Raw genomic sequence first — 23460 nt, 5'->3', positions numbered from 1 at the left:
CAGTGACAGTGAGCTAGTCCAGAGGTTCATCAAGTAGTTGCCTAGTTCTGAAACACATGCGCACTAACATATTTGCAAAGCTTCCTTCTAGAAAGGCAGTATTGACTCTTTCCTACACAGAGCAGAAAAGAATGCTTAAACTATAGTGGAAATAATATAATCACGCGATAAAGAACATATTTATCGGCTCTGATCTGGAGAAGGAACCGACCCAAACAAGCTGTTAGTTGGGTTTGGGTGTTTTTTTAACCAAGGTTGTGTACTTTTACGTGTATTGCCTGTTAAACTCAGCATCAGGGAAAACGAGACGACAAAAAAGTTCAGTCGCTTGCCAAAGTCTTGTAGCGATTCAGTGACACGGACAAACCCGCTCTTGTGGCAAGTCCTGTCTTACTAGAGTGCTTAAACAGGTGCTGCTTCTCTTTCTCTGGAACTAAATCTTAAAAACCATTTTGGTTTAGGTGGAATTCTAGACATTTGAAGCCTTTTATATTATTAAAATACCTGCCAATTATAGTCCTCCTGCAGAATTCTTAACTACGCTTAAATATCAGAGTTACTGACGTTTCTATTCAGTATAAAAGTTCCGTAATTTTTAGAAAAAAGAACATTCGAATTGTTGAAAATATTGACTGTTTGCATTGCAAATGATGGGTTCCATAACCATACTTGCACTTCAGCTAATTTTCTGGCTCGCGACACTAACGTCTGTTACACAGCGACAACGACGAAGCAAAGGCAGGCTACACGGGGGAGAGGAGCAGGAGTTGCCCTGCCCCACAGCCAAACCCGAACCTGCCGGCGTTACTCATGTCTAAACCTAAACCCTGGGTACAAGGACCACCCAATTTCCCAAGGGCAAAGGCCACCTTCTCTCCCTTGTACCTGGGATCTGTAATAATTAGCAATAATATAGAGGCCTCAAAACATTCGAAGTTGCTGTAAGATGCTTTCTCCAGCAGAGAATGTGCAGATATCATTCATCCAAGTGGGAACGCGTCTGCCACTCACCCATCGCCTGGCACAGGATGTCCACATCTTTCTCCACTTCAGCCAAAATCACGCTCTCGGGCTCAGCCGTAAAATATGGCGGTTCTTTAGAACGGGGAAAAGAAAGAAAAATAAATGAACAAAGCCAGGGCAAAACAGAAAATAGGTCTTGATGTGAAGATATTCATCATATAAAGTCTCCACACGTGTTGTATTTAATACAGTGAGTTACAGACTAGTTTGTCCAAGTTTGCCTCTATATGGAGGTGCTTTTTTTTTTGTAGTAAAAGCATCATTGAAAAGCCAAAAATTTTTTGCTATGCTGAGCATGAATTCCAGAGTCAAGTCAATATGATGCAAGATTTAGGGGTTTGCACTGCAAATTAATACTCAGAGCCGGGGCTACTTTTCATTTTATAGGTCTGAATCATGGAACATTTTAATTCTTCGTTCAGAAGGGCCCTCCCAAGAGGTTTATAAAGGTTTATATTTACAACGTAGCATTTTATAGGATAGTTTGTTTCAGTATCTAAACTAAATTCCACCTCGCGAAGGCGCGAAGCATGTCGGATAAAGTGCCACAGCACGTCAGAGCGCCGACACCAGAGGATAAGTGCGGCATAATTAAAAAAAATTCTTGTCCACTGTTTTATTTCTGGAAAGCAAACAGATTTAATGCTTTAATTGAAGCTATAGTAATAATCATAAAAATCCACACTTTATCATTAGGACTAAAGAAAAGATATTAGATGTTTAATTAAACAAAGACAAGATTCCAGAAATTGTAGAGTATGCCGTCATGTAACTCTTTCTTCTATGCAGCATAAAATTGAAGAGCATCATGTCAAAGTCCCACAGGCATTAAAGGTTGCAGTAATTATCACGGTAACTAAAAACTGTCATAGTCTGTTCAATGCAATTATCATCCGAGTACTGTTTTTAGAAGCATTTTATTTGATTATAACTAGAGTTCTATTGTAGCATAGACAAACTCCGCTAAGTTTTAGAAAATACAGAAAAGACAATGTAAGTAGCTTGTGAGAACAAGTTACTTGTGTTTTCATTTTAAGGAAATCAAGCGTGTTTGAAAACAATGTAGTAAGCTACAGTAAGATCCAAGGTCATCAGAGCTGACCTTCTCTCAAATCTCTCCCCCAAACCCGTCTGAACACCAGACGTGCAGTTTGTATTATTGATAGCGCGTTAATATTTTCATGAATAAAACCAAAATCACATAATTTTATCCTCCAAAATCATATTTCTCCTGCTACCGCCTGTCGTCTAGCAAGCGTCGCTATCATGTCGCAGGGCCGACACGGCACGCCAGTGGGTGCCCATCAGTAAGCGCTGGGTTAGGATGCAAACCCCCCCTTTTCCCAGCACTCCTACCCACTAACTATAATAAAATACTTGCTTGAGCGTACAGAGCTAGGGTCTCATTTGAGCACCAATGGATATTACAATTCTGTATTCATTCCAAATAAAGTCAATCAATATTAGTCTTCAAAATCCTGTGCAGAGGAGGAGGTGAGGTTGCAAAATAGCCTGGAATACTCATTCACCCAGCAAAACCAATAAAACAAGCTACCTGATTTATTATATTCTAATAATACACATGTGTTAACATTATTGATCCTCACTGCCTAAATATAAAGCTATTAATAAACATGCATAATAAGTTGTGATTTATTGCATATGATCTCATGCGTTAATCTAAACAACAAATTGAAAAGCTGAATGTTTAATTGAAATTCACTGATGGCACAGTGTTTGACACGTTTGATCAACTAAGTTGCTGAGTCCTCTGCAATTCATCTAAGTCCGCGTTTTAACTCCGAGCACACTCTTCCTTCTCACGCCACACTCCAAGCCTCGGCTGACATTTTCCTCGCGCTCCACTTTTCGGAATGTTATCTTTTGAAATTCCAAACTTTTAGCCTAATGTCCTAACTTATCTCTGTATCGGTCTGGGGGGACACAGGCCAGCGTCCGTCCATCCACCCATCTCTCAAAATAAAATTTGAATCTTTTATTCTATGGCAATTTAATTTGATCGTGAGGCAAGGCAAAGGGGAAAGGTGGCCAAAGCGGCCCAGGGTCAAGGCAGCATCCAGACACATCCCCCCACATCCAGACATTCACTTCTAACTTTGGGCTTCTTCTGCCGACGTCTCTACGGTCAGTGAGGTTCAAGTGTATTTTCCTACTTTTAGGGAGTTCCTGACTGCCCATCTTCCCCCCTCCCTCCCCTTTATAAGGCACTCTGACCTTAACGGGCCAATTTCTAAACTTGGCAACCTTCAGCTACCGGCTCGCAAACTTTCTCCTAGGTCAGCAACATACTCACACACCAGTGACAAATTTGCAGATTTATCTTCAACTTGGGCCTGCAGTCCAGCTGCAAAGCACTTAACGTGCCCTCAAAGACACTAGTGATTCCACGACCACTGCTCACGTGCTGCTGTTGCACGTGGTTGCTGCACTTATACGTGGCGTATTTATACAGCCTGCTTTCCTGGTGCCCCTCCCAAAATCCCATCCTACAAATGGTGCTCCTTCCTTTAAACCCCGTACAGGCTGTTATGCCAGCCTCAAAGAAACTTATTACATTAAGAGATGCTTAGGTGAGCAGGTATCAGGCAATGAATTACCTGACAAGGAACCTGAAGCCAGTGACAACTGTCACTTAGCAAGCGGGATGTGATGGTATAAAATGAAGATTCGCATCAGCTTTTTTTGAAAGAAGCAGGGAGAAATGGAAGCCGACAAGACAGAAAAAGAGCAGGAGCAGCAGAAAGATGCAATCTAAAGGCCAGAGGCAACTCCCAGAGGACTTTCAGGGTGTAGGTGTGCCAACAGATACGATTTCCAGTCTTCATCAAGCCCAGACCCACCTTTTCCCTTATACTACAGCCTGCTGAACTCAACTCTCACAGCTGTTCCAGGAGCTGGAAGTCCTGCCAAATGCCACAATTGATATAGAGGGGTCAAGAGGCTGAGGCAAGAACTGCCCATAGAGGGGTCAGATCTTATTCTTGTCTGATAAGCACAGGTATAGAAAACCTTTCAGAAGCGTGTCTACAATTTACTGATTGTAAACTACCTGCTTCTGCTGCCTGGACATAGAGACAAGCCTGGGTGGGAAGAAAAGGCTAATTCATAAGGGAATTTTGAAAGATCTAGAATACCACGTGGACAACACTGCTGTGGCATCCCAAGTCTAATATACACGGAAAATTAAGTCTTGTTGATTTAAGATATGAGAGAATCCCAGCACTATTGGTGTAGGTATACTCCTAGGGCTTTGAGGGAAATAAAACAGCGATTTCCATCCAAGCTGTGCTGCTTTTCCACGTGCACGCGTCTTACGCCAGCAACACGGATGCTCAAAAGGTCCTTTGCAGTGAGTGTCTATGGCTTCAACACAACCCAGGCTGCGGAAGAAACGGCTCTAGTTACAGGTGCTAGACTTCTGGAAACTAGGCTCCCCGCTTTCCAGATGAGTCAGGTGTATCATCTGCACGTCGGGTGTGTGCCTGAGGGTCTGCAGCCCCAGCACAAATTGCAAGTGAAAAATTCAGGGTATCTGAATTTGGGTGCTACACACCACCCGGTGAAGAACTACCCCAGAGAGGCCATAAAAATGCAGCAATATTTATAGGGGTCAGATGGCATTCTGAGGGGGCATTCTGGCTGTCCGTACATATGACTCCACTGCATATTTATGAAGCTTAGTTTGAACCACACAGTATGAATTTGAACATTTATTGTTGTAGGCAACAATCGTGTGTTGAAATTTAATACGTGTGGCAAAATTACAATGTCTTCCAAACTATGTAACATGCCAGGCACCAGCCCCCAGACATAGCATTTTCTAGGAATGACAGTACCAGTTGGTATCAGGTCAAACATTTAAATTTTGGGGAAATTAAAGAATCACAATGGTTAGAATAAGAAAGGGCCCAGTACACGGAGTTCACGCTGCTGGCAGTGCAGCGTGCTAGGCAACGAGGGAGGTCGCATCCATATTAGACTGAAAGAAAGAGATACTGTCTTGTTCAGATATTGTATTGGTGTTTGACTGATCTTAACTAAAAGGTCAAGAACAAGCAAAGGGGAAAGAATATTTGAATATAAATGTATGCTTTTAATAGTTGTTGAGGGTTTCGGGGGTTTTTTGCACTACAGACATCATTGAAAAGATAGCCTCTCTTCAAAGCCCTCGGGAGCCTGCAAAATTTGATACTGTTCTAACTTCCCCCATGCAGACTTACATGGTCACTGATTTTAACATTCAAAAGATAGCAGTCAGCATCCATTACATACCCTTCAAGCTGCATTGGAGATGTGTGACCTAATCCTAGATACATACATGAAAGTCAGAAAGAACAGAGAAAGCCCCAGGGGCTTCTCCAAAGCTGAAATTCCTGCATCACTCAGAAATTCAGGCCTGCATATTTAAGAGGAAAATCGAGCCTTAAACACGGAAGCCTTTCTCTAGCATTACCGTAAACTAATTTATTTGGTGAATATCCTGAAAAGAAAGGGAAACTCCAAACTTGATAGCCCCTTGTAAGTACAATGTCCGGAACCCCAGACAGTAGATCAGGCTGTACGGGTCAAGAGAAGCCACACCATATAAGCAGGTATAACATGTTCCTTGAAGCAGGATTGTTCTTTGTATGAATATCAGGTTAAAACAGAGAGAGATGAAAAGGTTCTCTTAGTTTCTTACTCCTAGTCCTACTGTGAGCTGCAGTCTGTGTGTTCTAAAACCTCACAGTGGTGCAGGGAGCACACGTCTCCTGTTTGCAGAACCGAAAGAAGGGGGAACTTCTCCTGAATGCCAGATACAGAACCGGACTTCCCAGAAATCCCGTCACCGCACTGTGGTATAGGCCCCGTGTGCATCTGGGGCCAAGGCAACATAGCTACGTTCATCTCAAGAACCTTGCCAAATCAAAAGTGGTCAACACTTCTCTACTTTGAAGTTCAGGCAAGTTCAAAGACTTTGTATTCTAGTTTTCCTGAAAACTCTTATTCTTTTCTCATGCACAGTACATGAACACAATCGTCATGGTCTTTTCTTAAGCCCAATACATGAACACAATCACCATGGAAAATTACTTTCCTCTGCTTTCAAGACATCATTTGTAGTATTTCAAAATGTCTAAGCTAGAGCCACAAGAGCTATTGTTTCCAGAGATCTGAGCACAAGGTAGGGAGATGGCGAGCAGCAGAGGAAAATAACTTCTGTTCTGGCAGTTATATATATACAGTCAATGCAAATTCACGAACAATGGCAATGCACAAAGAAGGCCCTTCTGCATCTCCACACTTGCTCCTGGAGAAGGACAGTGAAGGAGGAGTAGCCCGACAGTCCAGCTCACGGCCTAGCCAGGTGGGCCTCCATACTAAGGTTATCATCTTTCTGGCGTGTTCCTGAACCCCATAAAGCTGTGTCCATACCTGATGAGAACCATTGTCCTGTTTTCAGAAAGAAATCTATCTAGCTGGGATGTAAAAATTCTCCCTAGGAAACACCAAGGTGAGAATAAAATGTCTATTAATGCAGTTCTTCCGGGCACAGAACCGCTCCAAAAAGAAGGGAAGCTGTCAATTGTGATTCTGATTTATTCCATCCTACTCCTTTGGACAGGCCACCAGGGCTTCAACACTCAGTTCTGCGCAATACCTCATCACACCAGGCCTTTCTTCTAATTGCTTTTCTCCTCAGTTTGTTCAAGGTTTTACTTTGACTGCATCTGATTTAAAGAGCAGTACGGATTTCATGTAGTGGAAGGGTTTCATTCCTCATTCTCTTAAGCTTCTAAAATTCATAATTTCCCATAGAACAATCACTTAAAAAATGACCATCGCAATTTGTCGCTACCAGAACTTGCGGAACGGGAGCAAAAGAATTTAAGATTAGCTCAGTTTTCAAATTGGTTTGCTCATGAGAAGACTCCTTAAATTACTTAATCTTCAAACTGTTAGTGATAAAACAAATGTGCTCTTATCTAATCTGCAACAAATCTTTCCCAAACTGTTACTCTGCCAACTGAGGAACATGCTACCCTTTAAAAATTTATAACAACTGCAGCTAATAAAACCAAGGTTTGGAACCACCTCAGTTTATCTTTGCTGGAACGATATGAAGATGTCAGGAAGCTCTGTGCCACAGTCAGGAGAAAACTGCACTGCAGCACAAGACTAGAGGGTTTTCTTCTTCCTTATGCAATGCTACTTTATTACATTAGGGATTCAGATTTTTTGAAATATTATTGTGATTTTAATTTATAAACTGAGATGTACTCTCAGAAATATTCGGAAAAAAATCCAGAGACAATATTGTAGGTCACAAATCATAATGTGAACTGAGTATGTGCTTTCGTACTTAGTTTCGCTGCCTTCTAATAAAGCTCTTGTCACCATCTGAGCCCACGCTCAAGTTGTGTGACTTCCATTAGCTAGGAAAAGCAAGGACTGACGTATTTGTAAAAAAGCTTTGATTACTTCAGTATTTGTTTCATCTTTGATGCACCTTTTTATCACTACCCCTATTTTATCTGTTAATAGCAAAATATTTTTCTCCATTAATCCACGAAAGCTCTCATTACCATACTATTGAGGGTCTGCATTTGATTTATCCCAATCATTTTGAAAACGAACCTCTTCTATTACCACAATTTCCTTTCCCTGTTAGTCAAGACGGCTTATTAAGTCCACACTGTGTTATTCTCTCAAGAAGTGCAGCTCATTATCAGGCCACCATCAACACGTACGCGCTACAAATAATTTTATGCATGCAAATGGACAAGCATACTTGATCCTCTGCAAAGCTACTCCAACAGACTAGGAGGGAAACACTGCAAAAATCCTTCGGTTTGAATCTTGTCTGCACTTTCCTCCTAGAACCAGTCCCTTGACTAATTAAAAAATGGCCAGATCCATCCAAGAGTGCTAAGGCTGAATAGAAGTTATGCATTAACTACTAATCCTTTGATTTGGCTTCCTGTTTAGAATTAGAGATCCATCCTGCAGCTCATGAAACTCATAAATAAAGAAATCTATCAGGCTTTGCTGACACATTGAGTAAACACCTGCAACTGAAGTGTCTTGTTCCATCAGAAGGAAATAAAAGTAATTGGTAACCAATTTGTTTCTGCTTTCTTTCATCTGCTTGTTCTTATCTACAGGCCTTTTCATAACTTCATTCCCTGACAGCCCCCTAAAACTGGATAAGAAATAAATAAAACATTTAAAAATAAGAGAGCAGATAAGCTACTAAAGAAAGGCAGCACTGCTGGTTTAATATGATTCCCCAATGATTGTTTCTCAGTTTTATTGTAACTGTATTTAAGAACCTTCTACGTTAACGGAGAGGCTGCTTTAAGTGTCGCATTAGGCTGGATCTGACAGCATAGCAGCAAAGTTAAACTAGTTACAATAAAATCTTATGAATAAGGAAGAGTTTAAACCAAACCCATAAATAAGTTAAATCCGTCTCTGCTCCTTAAAGGCAAGGGAAGCCGCGAGGTAATAATTCTGAGAAACAGAGCACAAAGAAAGAGACTGGAACCAAACTTCATCCAGTAGGTAATAAATATAATAGAGACACAGCGCTACAAATGAACCTGGAGCACAGCTTTGCAGAGAGAAGGGCTGTTTCCCCATTTAGCATGAACCGCTATAAATTGCTTTAGTAGAATACAGACCATACAGCAGAGTCTTTAAAATCGTATTTTCAGAAGGCTAGAAGAGTGTAGAGAATGGTGTGCCGAATCCCCTCTGCAATGCACTACAGAAATGCGTGTGCATGAATTCCGATCGACGCCGAGGCTTGTACCATTGCCAGAGCAATAACCTCTCCAGGACACTTGCACAGTTATTATGGGACTATTACATAAAAGCCAGACTTGGCACAATCAGCTCTGCCTCACAGCACCTAAATGTCTCTGTTCTAAAACTTCCCTGATATTCTGAAAGTCCTAAAAAACTCCAGACAATTTTGTGTTATTACATCAGGATACGGCACGCACAGGCACTACCATCTCCAAACGGCAACCGCCTTGCTGCAGCGGAACCCCGCGCAGAGACGATGGTGGAAACAGGGAGTGAACGGGCACCGATGCCCCTTTAGGAAGAATAAATCCAAAGTTTCCTTGGAGTCGAAGGTCTAGCACGTGCCGCCGGTTTTAATGGCATTTTCTTCTCCCTTTTGTTACCTCAGTGATGATATCTGCCTGCCTGCGCACTCAGGAACGTCCTTGGCCCCCTGACTGGCACCCGCAACAGACAACGTGCAGAAGTGCTCCTAAAAGGCTTCTTTCGGAAATACAGGCACTTGACATATTAAAACTAGATGTAAGCAAGCTGGGAGTTAATCAGGATTTAATGCGTCTAAAAGCCAAGATGTGGAAGCTGCCCAATAAGGATTTTACTACTATATTTCGCCAACTTCTGATTAAATGTATAGTTTCACAGGGGATTCAGAATCACATCAGTGTTTAAAAAAAAAACATAAAAAAATCTATTTGATGAATTTATATTCATGGGAAAGAACAGCTGAATTAATTTGGAAGATAACCCTCCTTCATCTCCTTTGTTCTGTTCTCCGAAGAAAGGTTCAAATGTAAGGTCAATGAAATATTAAAATATCAATTTTATTTCCTATTATACCTCAGTCCAGAGCCTGTTTTACTAAAAAACACATTGCCTTGAGAATTACCCATTATAGAAAGGAAGGCTTTCGCTCTTGCCGGCTCCTCCGTGCTGTCTCTCAGTTTCGCTTCGCAGAAATACATCCCCACATCAGCGGAGGTTGGGTTGGTGATCGTGAGCCGTCTCCCAAAACTGCTGATGCCACTGGTTATTTTTACTCCATTTCTCTTCCAGGTCATGCTTAGCCGCTCCAGAGGTCTGCCGAGGTTTAAAAACAGAACCACAACAAAAATACAACAATAAAACATATATATTAGAGAACAGCCTTGTTGGCAGTTAGATCCAGGTTATAAAACTTTAAGTTTTGCTCTATCCCGACATTCGCTGTTAAGCAGTAAATGCGTACATAACTTCTACGCAGCAAGACTGCAGACTACTCAAGTGGCATTACGCAAGTACAGCTAATTCATACAGCAATAGAACTTAAGTGCTAATAATTTGATTTCTCTAAGCAAAAGGAGTAAATAGTGCTATGGGAATCAGCTGCACGGGAAGTGCTTTCATTATAACTCAATTACAAAAACAATATTAACCATATCAAGAACATCTCTGCCCTCAGAGAGGACGGTGAATCAGTTGGTCGTCTTCTCATCCAAGGACCTCAACTATTCACTTCCACTGGAATTCAATGCTATTCAAGGCCAACTAGATGCAAACGCAGGAGGAATGCTGTGAACTCTGGATGATGGTGCCTTACGAACAGTTGAGCGATAATCACTGTAAAATGAGAGCATCTGTAATAAATTACTTCGTAGGAGATCCTCCCTAATTTATTCACTAGGAAGCACAGGCTGTTCAACAATATCACCTTTCATGTCAGTAGGCAGGACAGCTGAAATATTATTAACCCTTAGCACAACTTTCTCCTTATAATGTCCACTGGTTGAACACCGCTATACCCTTCCTTGCTGTGGGAGTAACAGGTGGGAGAGTAACTCTGCCTCTATCGGTATTTGGCCAGAAAAATCAATAGGTTTAATCCAGTAATGTTGGACAAACAAGATTATTCGTGAGGTTACTCTGAAGAGCAAGCTACACGCCGCATTCTGCTTCAATCATTAAAATAATAAAAATAATGAAAATAACTTCCTATGTCCTTCTCAGTAGAGGACAGTGCATTAAAATTAATTCCTTATAACCCCGCTGCTTTTACCTTGCGTTGGCCACACACTCCAGCGTGATCTCGCCGCTCCCTGCTACGACGCTGGTGTTCTGGGGAGGGATGACGATGACGGGAGCCACGGTGTCGGACGGGTCTGTGGCACCTGCGGGGGCAGAAGAAAACCTTGTGAAGACTCTGTACATCTACAAACAGCGAGGACGGACGCGTTCCAGGCGAAGGATCTCACCAAGCGACACAGCTGCAAGTTTCACTCTTCAACCTCACCGTGGATTTTAATCTCCTCATTAAGGGGAGATCTTCGGCAAGCCCATTTTCGATGGCTTTCATTATACTGTACAAACACACTGTTCCAACATTCTCGGCCCGGATCATTCACAACACGGAACTCACAGGAACTGCTCCCAGATGGAGCGCAGGGGCCACTCTCAAACAGAGAGCAAATAAATTAAGCATCCTAAAGGTTTTCTATTGTTGAGCACTTTTATTTTTCTCAAACACTCTGCTGACTTATATTTTTAAGACCTTTTCATGTTTTGTTTAATCTTCCCACTTCCACACCATTTCAAAAGAGTCTGCCAATACTCGTGTTAGTTCTTTAAAAAGATTTTACACACTGGGGAACAAATATAAAATTAACAAAGCAGCATATCACAGCAACTTCAATCCCTTTTTCTTATCAGGAAAGTAAATAACCCAAATCTGCTACTCTTTTGTGAGGCATCATACTGTAAATAATTTAGCTTATGCAACAGTCAGCAGACACTAAAAAAATGGTAAAAAGGCCGCTTGTAAATTTTCTCTGTATACATTTAGTAAGTGAATTAAAATACCCATGTATTCATAGGTACTTTGCTTCAAGCAACTCATTTGGGAAAGAAAAATTAGCTATTTTTTAGCTTGAATAACAGAGTAATAAAATTTTCTAAAGACACAGAATCCAATAAAGGAATTATAGGGAAAAGTAATGAAAATAAAACTAAACCGATGCAAAAGCAAGCCAGTTCATCAAATGTTTTCTGCAGAGGAGACTAACCCCCACTTATTAAGCAGAAAGGGAAACTGGCAAGTGCAAGGTCTGAACCCTGACGTTCTCTTTTAAGACAATTCCCTAAAGAACAGAAAATGAACCGAAGATTCTTTGCTTGTCTCGTACCCAGCACGCCCAAAGCCATTTGACATTCGATTTCACTTATTGGATGGACAAAGTTTTTGGTAACAGAGCTCAGAAAGTTCACAATGTTCACAGATTTCTGAATAGGGAATGATAAAATTTTTACCGTTTGACATTTTTGTAATTGATAGCAAATAGCGTACTGTGGGAGACAAAAGCATGCAGCATAATTTTAATATTTAACAATACCATGTGCACATCTGAATAAATTCAAGCATCCAAGAATAGTACTTAAGGAAGTGGTAAGCACATATTTACTTCTTCCCATAAATATGCTCTGTTGACCTGACACAGCAAACGTATGCAACTCGCGTGGGACCTCAAAACCCAAGGTTTTAGTGGATTTTACTTCTGCTCAACAACATTCCTGGAAATATGATGCTACCAGGTAGGAAATGTACTTTCTAAGAAGATTTCCATGGTAGTCTCATAGGTATTCATGGCAGGAATTTTCCAGCTAATAGTTAAAAAAATAGAAAAGAAGTGGCCATCAGATTAGTAGCTCGTTGCTGATGAGCAGAAATAGCCTCAGCGTTACCGCTCACCACTGCTTCTGCTCAAGATGAAGGTTTGCAACAGTAAATGCTAAAAGATCAACACACAAGTTACTAATTTGGCAATAATCATTTCTTTTCTCCATCTGGAAAAGAGGAAAACCACTTGTTCAGCTTATCAGCTCCCCTGAAGAAAGGCTCAAGCCCACTAAAACCAGCCGAAGAACAGAAGGCAGCTTTGCTGTAACCTCCAGGAGTTCACCCTACGCGAATGGCTCTTTGTGCGCGGAGCAGATAAGCGGGGGAAGGAAAAGTGCACCTTGATCTGCCTGCGACCAGGAAAACGTAAGAATTTTTTGACTTTATTACTAACAGTAACAAGAACATAAACACAGAAAGTGCTTATTTTTATTTCATACCGTCCCTGAAACAAAGCTATTAAAAGCAGGCTGCTGATAAAGATTTTGAGTGGGGGAACTAATACAGATGTGATACAGAGGGCTCAGCAAAGCGGTCAGGGCTCGGATTCTAAGTCAAATCCCTGCAAAGGTCAGCTGCAGATATAACAAGCATGTGTAGTAAACAACAACGTTTCAAAGTATTATCTATTTCATATCCAAAGACAGCTTAAGTTTCCCTTTGCAGCACAAAGAAACCACTTGCCATAATTCGCTCTGGCCCTGATCCCGCCAAATAAAACTCAACAAAGACATTCCCTTGGTTCCTTTTGCAGGGTGTAGTTTGCAGCTTTGCTTTGTGGCTCCTCAAAATATCAAAGGAGGAATTTAGTTTTCTTTTTGAGCAAAAAATCTCAATAGGGCTGTAACGTGGGACCTGCGTGTCCACCCCATCCCTTCAGAACTTCACCCTTTGGTAAGAAACCCACAGGCTGGAGTGTCAGAGTAGCCAGGCTCCTAATTTAGGTAAGGAGTAACCCTGTGATTTTGTTCTGATGATGTGATGCAACAAATCAGACTTCAGTCTGGCTGTGGAAGGTAGAGAGCTATTCAAACAATCGCATAATGAAAAACTACCCAGACTTTCCAAGTTTCTAATCCCACCTGTCAATAAAGCCACTCCATCCCTCTCCTACCTCCTAACGCAGTACGCTGACGTGATTTTACTTGACTGGTGCTACGCTAAACTGCAATGGAGAATGTCATTGTTAGTAAACAGATATTATCTTTGAAAATCCTTTGTAGAAAACAATTGATTTTTTTTTTTTTCTTCTTTTCACTGTTCCATTTTTACTTCATCAGACTTTTTCTTGTCCCAGTTTTCTAGGCATCCGCTGTTGCCTTCTGGCTTTTCACCACCTCTTCCTTCCCTGCCTCCCTCCCTCAGGCAGCTTCTCTGCATTCGTCACTGGACATTTCCCCTCCCTGCCACCCCATGGTCCCTATAGATGTTTCACATTGTTTAAGAGCTGCTCGATTTCCCATGTATCCTTTGTTTCAATGACTGAGCTTCGCTTTCCCCAATGCACATCCACTAGTAGGAAATATTTATAAAAGGCACTGACATGGGAGGGCAATACAAATGCATACAACAGTTACAGTGAGATGAATTTGCTAAGAGGGAACCACTGTTCCCACCCGTATTCTATCTTTTCTGAAAGAAAAGAACCCCTCCTTTCAGCTGAGAAAGTGAAGCAACATTAGGTGAAAACACGGACCCCAGACCTGTAGCCAAGGGACACCAGGAGCTGCAGAGACAAGGATGAACGGCACTGAAGAACACTTAAGGGAAGTGCTTTTAATCTGATGCTAGTCTTAAATGGACAACTGGACAGAAGGACTGCCACAAGCAAGAGTCCTAACCTAAACAGAGAGTCTTCTCCAAAAAAGAGCGCGCTCGCCTTTATTTCACATTGTGTCTATTTTAGCCACAGCACCCACAATATCTCCAGTCTTCCCACTGCTTCTAAACCTTCTCATCAGACACTGCCTTCATTATTATCAGTGTCTACTTGACGAGCATAATAACACCAAAGGCTCTGGCACACAAGTGGAGGGAGCTTATCTTGCAGCTGTTTTGGTGGTTCCCAACCCCAGCTGCTCATGAAGTACTTGGTGAACTGCTTCCATTTACCACCCAAAATATTAAGGTAAATCGGCACAAGTATTATTTTTCCATTTTAGACTTTTTTTTTTTTTTTTAAAAAAAGAGGAAATAAAAAAAGAGCCAAGAATTTAGAAAAAAGAAAGAACATGGAAAGGAAAAGATCTTGGGTTTTTCTGTCCTCTAAACATAAACTCTCCAGACTGTGGCATTCAAGGATCTGGCAATTCTGCACAGAGATATATCGAGGGAAGAGAGAAAGAGTGAACACCTCTTGCACAGTCTATTTGTTTTTATCACCAGTGGCCGTACATATGACTGCACAAGGCTGGTCTTGGGTCACACTGCTCTTCCCCCTTCCCTCCTGCCCTCTGACCAAGAATGAAACCTGTCCCAAGTGGTCTATAACACTAATTGTTTAATACTGATGAGCTGTAGAATTTTTAACCTGTTTTTTAAATAGAATAAGTATGTAGACTGCCCTATCATCTCTGAAAAGACAGTGTTTTTTATCTCGCTACATATATTGCTATGTAAGGTACAGGGAATTTTAAATATTATAATTTACAGCTTATAAAGATCACAGACTGTATCAAAGCCACTTGGGTGCTTAATTTTCACAACAGAGATGAAATCTCACTCAGGCCATATGACTGAAGATACAAAAGGTGCTTTCCCCTTCAGAAATGTATAAACGTTACGTTCTTTCCCAGATTTTACATTATGGCATGCAAAGTTTATCTATATCTGTGTTTGTGGTGCAGAATATTAAGAGTTTTACTTCAATGGATGCTCAAATTCATCTTGGAGAGATACAGTGCAAACCAGCCTTAATAAAACGTGAGAGAAAGCGTTTATCTCTTCAAAAGAAGTAATAGCTTGAGTTCAGGCTTGAGAAAAATGACAAGCCATATTTTTGAGGCTTGCTTATAGGTCCCAACCCTTAAATGTCTTCAGAGACACTTACCACAACCAGGTGACCACGAGCAGGAGGAGGGAGTATCGCCTAAAGAGTCACCCAGATCACCCTGGTTTCCTTAATACGGGGTAGAGCCTGGCACGCGCTGTTGACTGCGAGTCTTCCCTACCCTTAGCGTTAGTTCCTGCTGCAATTACTTCTCCCTGTCCTGTTTGCAGTCAAGGAGGAATCCCACAGGAATCAGTATCCAAAAACGGAATTACTTCTTCACATTATGAAATTTGTCTATGGGAGAAAAACACTTCACAGAAAGGATCACCAGCACGCTACCCTCAAGCTAATGGGGAAACCGAATATTTGAACAAAACTTCGAAACCATTTATAAGTTTTCCTGGGAGAAAAAGATTAGAAAACCTTCACCATAAACTTCCTACAGACTTTCAGACTTGCACAGTATGCAGAAATGCTTTCGCAATTACTATGCAGGACACGTGCAAAGCTTCATAGTACCGAATTATGGATACCTATATTAGAAAAAAAGCAGAATAGGAGACAAGAGTCCAATATAAATAGCAAAAATATTACAGATAAATAGTTCAACATAATGGCATCAAGAATGTGCAATCTCTGCCTATGTAACACAGAATATGAGAAAAGAGGAGAAATGACAATGACACCGCACCTCAAGATTGCTTGAGGGGAAAAAAAACCCAACAAAACAACCCACAACCTTCCAAGTACAAACTAATGGAATACATTTCACTTTTTTCAGGTACAACCTGGAGATGGTTTGGATTATGAACCCATAATGGATTAATGCCCCTTGCCATTACAAGATGCACAACAGGAATTGGATCCTGATCAATAATAGATTAATTTCCCTTCCCCTGTGCAGTACAAGATGCACAACAGGAATTGGAACCTGATCAACGGGCGAGCAAACGCTGACAACCACCTGCGGGCACGAGAGAGCAGCATTATGCAAATAATGGGAAAAAGAAAAAAAAAGAAGCGTATTTCTCAGTCATAAAACTCTACCCTAAAACATTGCCTGTCTATTTGTTCCCTACATATCAGAATGATGATTAACAGGCTATACAACAAAAAAAGCGTCAAGATAATAGTTACAATTTCATTTTTTCAGTTTTATTGTGGCAAGGACTTTATTTGTTTTCAAGAAAAGGGAAATACGTGGTGTTGCTGTGCACTCCTGTGCACTGTACAGATCTCTAGATGTAAAGAAAAATAACAGAGACTTTCCTGGGAGGATTCTTGGTCACGTTTGTTTAGTTTGATGAATAACATTAAAACTCCAGATGGAGTTTGAGTCAAAAATATGTATTTATAAAATAATTAGCAATCTAATGGTACAGAGCTGGTGTATGAAGAATAATGACTTTTCACTACCTGAGGATATCTGAAGATTCCTTGAACGTGTACATATTAACATAATTTCTGATCTTGAACCTTTGAGAAACTAGACTTTACACTCAAAAGAGTAAATAAGTAACAAAACAAAATCTTAGCTTTGCGGATCAAATTCACAGTGAAAATGGCCTAGTTGTTTGAATCAATCACAGCAAGTGGATTCTTATATATACAGTCCTTGTCTTCATCTCGACATCAGACATCGTGACATATGAATAAAACACCAGACATGAAAAAGGTTTACAAAACACAATACAAGCAAAACAAGTGAATGATCTAGGTCATTTACACTTAGGGACTCAATACACTCTGTCAACGTGACTGAGCTTTGCCTGCATCAGATCAAACACATGACTCACTCCCACCGCAAGTCAAGTCAACCAAAAAAAGCCAAACAAAAATAAGTGGATAAAAACCAAAACAAAACAAAACAACAGAATAAAATACAGCAAGTAGATCACAAATAAAATACCCAGTGTACAAGGGGGGAGATACGGTAAAGAGAAGCAATTACAAAAGATTTCATCGAGAACTGTTGAGGAAGCCTTTCATAAACGAATCTTGGCTGAATCGCCCCTGTCCTAAAGCAGTGCCTGAGAACCTGCCCTCCTTCCATTTCCACCCACCCCTCCCGGGCCCGTGGGGGATGCCGTATACGTTACAACACCACTCCTGATGCATTTCACTTTGAAAAATAAAATTACCCAAAGAAACTAGCCTACAAAATGTGTGATTTACCCAGACCAGCTTGCAATTCTGCAAGCAGTTCAAAATGCACTTAACTTCGGGCACTTGCTGGTCGGTTTGAAGAGAGTGAAAATGGTCACGTTCCTGGTTTAAGTAAATATATATTACAGAAGCGGAGCTTTAAAGGAGAAAATGGGAAAAATACATTAATTATGCAAAATGTTGGCAAGGAGATATTTACGTGTATGGAGCCTCCTGCTAACTGTGTTTGAAGCAGAGGACCAGAAACACATCCTGGGCCAGTTCCCTCTCTCCGACATCCTGTCCTGCAATCCTGAATGCATACATTTGTACATACATACGTACCTTTCTGAATGTACTGGGGCCTGGGGTAAAAATACTGAGTTTTTTTATCTCCACTTTTCTTGTTGGAAAGTTCCCTAGTGCTTTGTTGCTCAACCCCCTAAAAACACTCCTAATTTCCAGCTTAAATGTATTCATGGCCAATGTACCCCATTTGTTCCTCTGCCAAAGCTGTCCCTTTGCTTAAAGAGCTGTTTTCTCCCTCTGTGATGTTTACATCCTAAAGCATTTACAGAAAACTAGCGTACTCCTTCACAGTCTTAATTTTACTTAGCTAAACAAGCCAAACTTTTCTTGTCTGACAAGTTTGAAAGGATTCACTGAAGTATATACAAACAAAAGAATAGGAGCAAGGGTAGAAAAAAAAAGCTAGCATCACACTATAAATGTTTCCAAATGTTTAAACAAATAACAGCTGCGTTTGTAACAGCTTTTTTCCCCCTTTGTAAGGACTTCCACACAGACTGCAAGAGCTGCTAGTTCTAGCCCTAGTGAAAGATTAAAGGAGAGCTCAACTCTATCCACAGGATGATTTATACCCTTTTCTGTGTAGATACTACAGCAAAGAGGAGCTTTATATATTTTAGAAGATAAAACAGAGCCTAAAATACAGGTTGAGAAGCTCCTAAAACCTTGTAGAGAGTTTTTAGGGTCTGCTCCTGGGCATAATGAGAGACAGAGGCCTAAATACGGTTGATTTACAAACAGAAAATGTATTTCTGTAAATAACACGTACTGCAGCGCCCGAGGAGAGGCACCGTGGCCAGGGTGGTCCACGGCGACCCAGTCCCTCCAGCTTGTCTCTCACCAGTTCTGGTCCATAAACTGGGGCAGGGATAGCAGATCTGGCTTTTTTCCCCAGTTTTGCCCTTTTTCTACAGCCATTAAGTGCAGGTGACCCAGCAATTGCTGTTTGGGGGTGAGCCCTCCACAAAACAGCCTTGTTCCTCCGCTCTTCTATGACCCGAGGTCGACAAACCCACTTTATATTTCTCCAGAAATAAATTTCTACTGTTGTCCCATGTAGTTTTAAGGAAATTAAGCCACTGCTTAGTTACACAAGGCCCCTGTGATGATTCAGCAGCTAAATTCAAAAGCAGACCAAATTTCTGCTCCAACACTCTGCAATTCCCTTCTCACAGCTCCTCGTGCAAAAAGAGCAATTTGGAAGTTCAGTCTCTGTCACTGACCCGACCTTCCCCCATGCACAGTGAGGGGTTTCTTTCTGCTTAGAACCTTATCATCCAGCACATCATTAGAGCTTTTAACATGAAAAAAAATATATAGCCTCGAGCTATCCTAGCTAAAGAACACTCAGGTGGCTTTTCAATTCACCAGATAGCTTTAATATCGGCTATATAAGTGGATAGAGTGTGTAATCTTATTCAACAGCAGTTAAAAGAGGGGGACAAAAAAATATCCGCGGTCGGGCAGTGGATCCATTAGCCCCAGCGTCAGCTCCACAGCGATGCGAGAGGCGGCAGGTAGAGCAGTGGCGAGCGGCGCCTCCGCCGCCAGCATCCGAACCTTTGGGGTTTTAGCGATATAACCCAAAACACGCCTACCTTTAAAAAAGATTTTGAAATAACTCACCAGTGGAAATGATTTTGAAGAGGCTATATATTTTTTTGCGATGTATTTTAGTGCATGGTAAGAGAAGCGTCCTTTTAAATATAAACAGGCGCGTACTCAGGAGAGGGAAACAGGTTGGGGTTTCATGGGTTTCTGCAGCAGACGGCAAGAGTCGCCTTCTCTGGAGGACAAAAGGGAACTTTTAACGTCTTACAGCCTTGGCGCTTCACGTATCTGGATATTTACTGCTTGCTTTCTTAATAAAGGTAAATTAAGTTAATAAACCACACACCAGCAATTGGATGCTAAATAAACCAGAACTGTCAGTTAATCATAACGTCCAGAAATGCAAAATTCAGTGGTGAGACAAGAGCCGAGAGAAGAAATGAAGGAGGAAAGCGGAGCTGGGGACGCGGCCGTGCCACACAAATCAGAGAACTGCGGCTATTTCAGACACTGCAGTTCTCACCAGCAGACTCTGGCTTATTGTCAAGCAGCAGGAAAGAAAGAGAAATGGGAGACAATAAAATGCTGCCGTCTATTTTCAACTATATCTTCATACGTGGCTTCATTGTTTTTTTTTAATAAATCCGTGTCTTAACTCCTTACTTTGGCACAAATAAAATGACACAACTAACAATCTATTTGCTGCTTCTCCTACTTGTAACAAGTTTAAACGCTCTTAACACTCATCTACTTAGAAATGAAAGGGTGGTAGCAAAAAAAAAAAAGAAAAAAGAAAGAAAAAGAGACATTCTCATCTATCCTTCACCAGACTTAATAAAGAAAAGCATCTCCAGTGACTTTGGGGGAAATTATAATTTATTTTATGACAACAATAATTGAAGCACTATTTTCACAGGGAAGCTTTAAGATTAAATATGCTCTGTAGAGCATAAAACAAATACGTACAATTGATCACATGTGACTTTCTAAAATCTATTTCTTTGTAGCATCTTTTTAAATGAAGCTGCTGTTGTGGTGCAGTCCACTGGAAGCAGACGCTTGCACATATATACTGATCATCTGACAAATGGTCCTGCTAGAAGCTAAAATTAATACTAAATTTCAGTTGGGCTCTAAGTTTAAAAAAAATTGCGGTTTTCTAGCATCAACTTCGATTTGGGAGAATGCTGTTGGATACCTGTCAAATACATGAAAAATAATAAATATTATTGGATTTTAGAGCGTTCTTTATGCCTGGATACCTACTGTACCTGGCTGCTTGTTTAAAAATCTTTGAACTTCCCAAAAGATTAAAAAAAAGAATTTAAGCCTCTCCTCACTGAGAATAAGCAAAAGACAAATCCGAAAGCGTTCCACGGATCTGAAAGTGTTCCACAGTTGACTTATCCTTCAGAATGAAAGGAAGGGCTTCTGTGTCACAGGGATTTGGTGCCAGCAAACATGTAAGGCCACCAACTCAGCCATCATTATCTAAAAAGCGTACTCAAGAGACGCTCTGTTAAAGCCATGCAAGTACATTTTCGCAGTTACTGGGTAAGCAAGGTGTCGATCAAAGCTTTCTTTCTCCAGCAGATCCAGTCTAAGAACAGGGATTACAATTTGCTACATATAAACGTCATTTGAACTTCAAAAGAAAAAAAAGGAAAAAAAAAAATTAACCAAATTTAAAAACCCGTCCTCAGATCCTAGATGCTACGGGCACGGAACAATTTATGGAGGCTTAAAGGAGAGCACTTCTACGGATATTTATAACATTGAACTAAATAGGCAGGTTTGTTCTTTGCAGCTGAACTACTCAAACCAAGATGCACTCGCTGAGCAGCATTTTAAGCTCAAGGTCAACCCTTCCTGCGTTCTATTTATATATATGAGAAACATGTTTGGGGATCCAGATTGCTACCTTGCTCCCAAAGGTCTGCTGTTTCCAAGTCTTTACATAAAGAGAGCAGATCTGAAAAAAACAAGAAGATACCCCACAGCCTTCTTCCAACAGCTAACTCAAGCAAACATATGGAATGACTTGTCAAAACAATGTTTTGAGAAATAGGTTATCAGGGGCCTCAGGTCCGCTCCATCTGGTCTAAAGTTCTCCATCCCCCTGACCATAACATGCTACTTTTTCCGCTTTCTTCTATAAAGGGATACAACCCTTAATAAAAGCAGAGTTGTTCAGGTCACAGAGATTCAGAAGCAAATGAAATTTCATTTATATATTTAGAGTACTGTAAAATAAAAAAGTGGGGCAAAACGATGCACAGAGCAGAGCTCAGGATCCGAAGAAATATTTCTCTATCAAAAGAAAGAATTTTTCTTCCTCTTTATAGCACAGATGTTCTTCTAAATAAAGCGAGGCTTTCCCTTTGAAACCTTTGTGATTATCAATCTTTGGTTATTTCATAATATAAGGTTGCCTCAGACCTCAGCAGGGAGAAAAATACACATTGCTGTATTTCCTCTGTAGCAAGAACAAAACAACTGTGAAAGCAAAGAATGTTCCAAAAGAGCAAACAATAACCCAGCTAAAGACAGTCTACAAACTTATTCATTCAAAAATAATTCCGCAGATGGATAAGCGTTTAATTTTCTGAAGTGAGAATAAACCAACGTCTCTCTTCTCTGGAAGATGGAATAGGTTTTTGTATCTGCCTATTTATACACAGTACCTAAATGCACGCTCAGAGAATGCTGCAAGTGCTGTAAAAAGAAATCTAAGGGGAAGTTATTACTCGAGGCTCTTTGTTAGTATTTCTGCAGTGCGGGCAATGTTGGCATTGTTAAAAATAAATTGTTAGTCGTACCTTACTTGGCCAGTACAAATGTTGTTTGCATTAATGTACTTATGATTTCCTATCTGTGGCTCCCAGATAAGAGAGGAGTTTAAGAGTACGATGTCTTTTTGGTCTTGCACTGGCTCCTTCCCCTCTCAGAAGAGGGCTGGCTCCCTGCTCCCCGCTGCGCGGGTGGGAAACAGCCTCTCCCGCGCGTGACAAGGGCTCGTTGCCTTGATAGTGAAAACCAGAAGCTTATTTCCACAGGGTGCTCTTGTCTCCCAGCTCATACGAAACTTTGCGTTTCGTGCTGCTGCTTCTTATTTGAAATTTCTATCATCATAATATGACACTAGGATGTCACAACAGAATTACAGTTAATAAGGAAAATTAGAGGGAATAAATGAAAGATAAAATGAGAAAAATGGTACATTAGGAAACGCACCATTGTACATGAATATGTATACTTGAGATACAAGTGACATCTATTTCATTTTGTTTTAAAAAGAAGCAAATTCACCCCTAGGTTTAGAAACATGCTGTCACTTTCCAAAATGTCCTTGGGTTATCAGTTCGAAATTAATTGGCAGCGTGTGATTAGGCAGAACACAGCAACGCTGTTTAGATTTTATCAACCCATTTTATTCAGATCTGCTATCAGGATGGTAACGGGCTGTGTTAGTGCAGAACTATCAAACGTCGGAGCACCCAAACCAGCAAGAACATGTTGCGGGGTCCACTTGGCAACGCAACGCTGTCACTTGGTTTCTCTCATAGACATACGATCTCCTGAAACTACTTACACCGAGTGAAGAAGGACAGATCTCTTATACACACGCATCAGATGCATTTAGATAAGGATTAAAATTATACCAAGCAGCTAAATCAAAACTGGAGGCCAGGATGGGAACAGCTGGCTGTAGCCAGCAGCTGGACCCAGAGTCCTGCAGGCGATGGCCACCAGCCTCCGCTGCCGAGCCAGGTTTGCCTTGTGCTGCTTTGGGACTTGTATCCAGCTTTTTTGACTGTGGTACTAGTTCTGCAAACTCAGTGCCTCCGTACCTATCTTCAGTGAAAGAAAACACTAAATTAATAAATCATACGTAATACCAAAAGCCAGCGCTGGCCTCTCTGTAGAGAGGCTACTGAAAACGCCCTACGCAGTGTCACATCATTGATCTCTCCCCTCTGCT

General features: G+C 41.0%; 1 protein-coding gene across 2 annotated transcripts in view; it reads right to left on the bottom strand.

The window, feature by feature from the left end:
- SDK1 (sidekick cell adhesion molecule 1) overlaps positions 1-23460 on the bottom strand; it is a 411809-nt gene that overhangs the window by 150892 nt on the left and 237457 nt on the right. For both annotated transcript variants that reach the window (XM_054210555.1, XM_054210556.1), the window contains exons 6-8: positions 10868-10979; positions 9722-9912; positions 1012-1095 (exon numbers count right to left, since the gene is read on the bottom strand). In XM_054210555.1, coding sequence (XP_054066530.1) covers positions 1012-1095; positions 9722-9912; positions 10868-10979 — 387 coding nt within the window. The remainder of the gene's footprint in view (positions 1-1011; positions 1096-9721; positions 9913-10867; positions 10980-23460) is intronic.

This window comes from Rissa tridactyla, chromosome 8, assembly GCF_028500815.1.
Source record: "Rissa tridactyla isolate bRisTri1 chromosome 8, bRisTri1.patW.cur.20221130, whole genome shotgun sequence".
NCBI lineage: Eukaryota > Metazoa > Chordata > Aves > Charadriiformes > Laridae > Rissa > Rissa tridactyla.
This window is presented reverse-complemented; position numbering and strand designations above follow the sequence as displayed.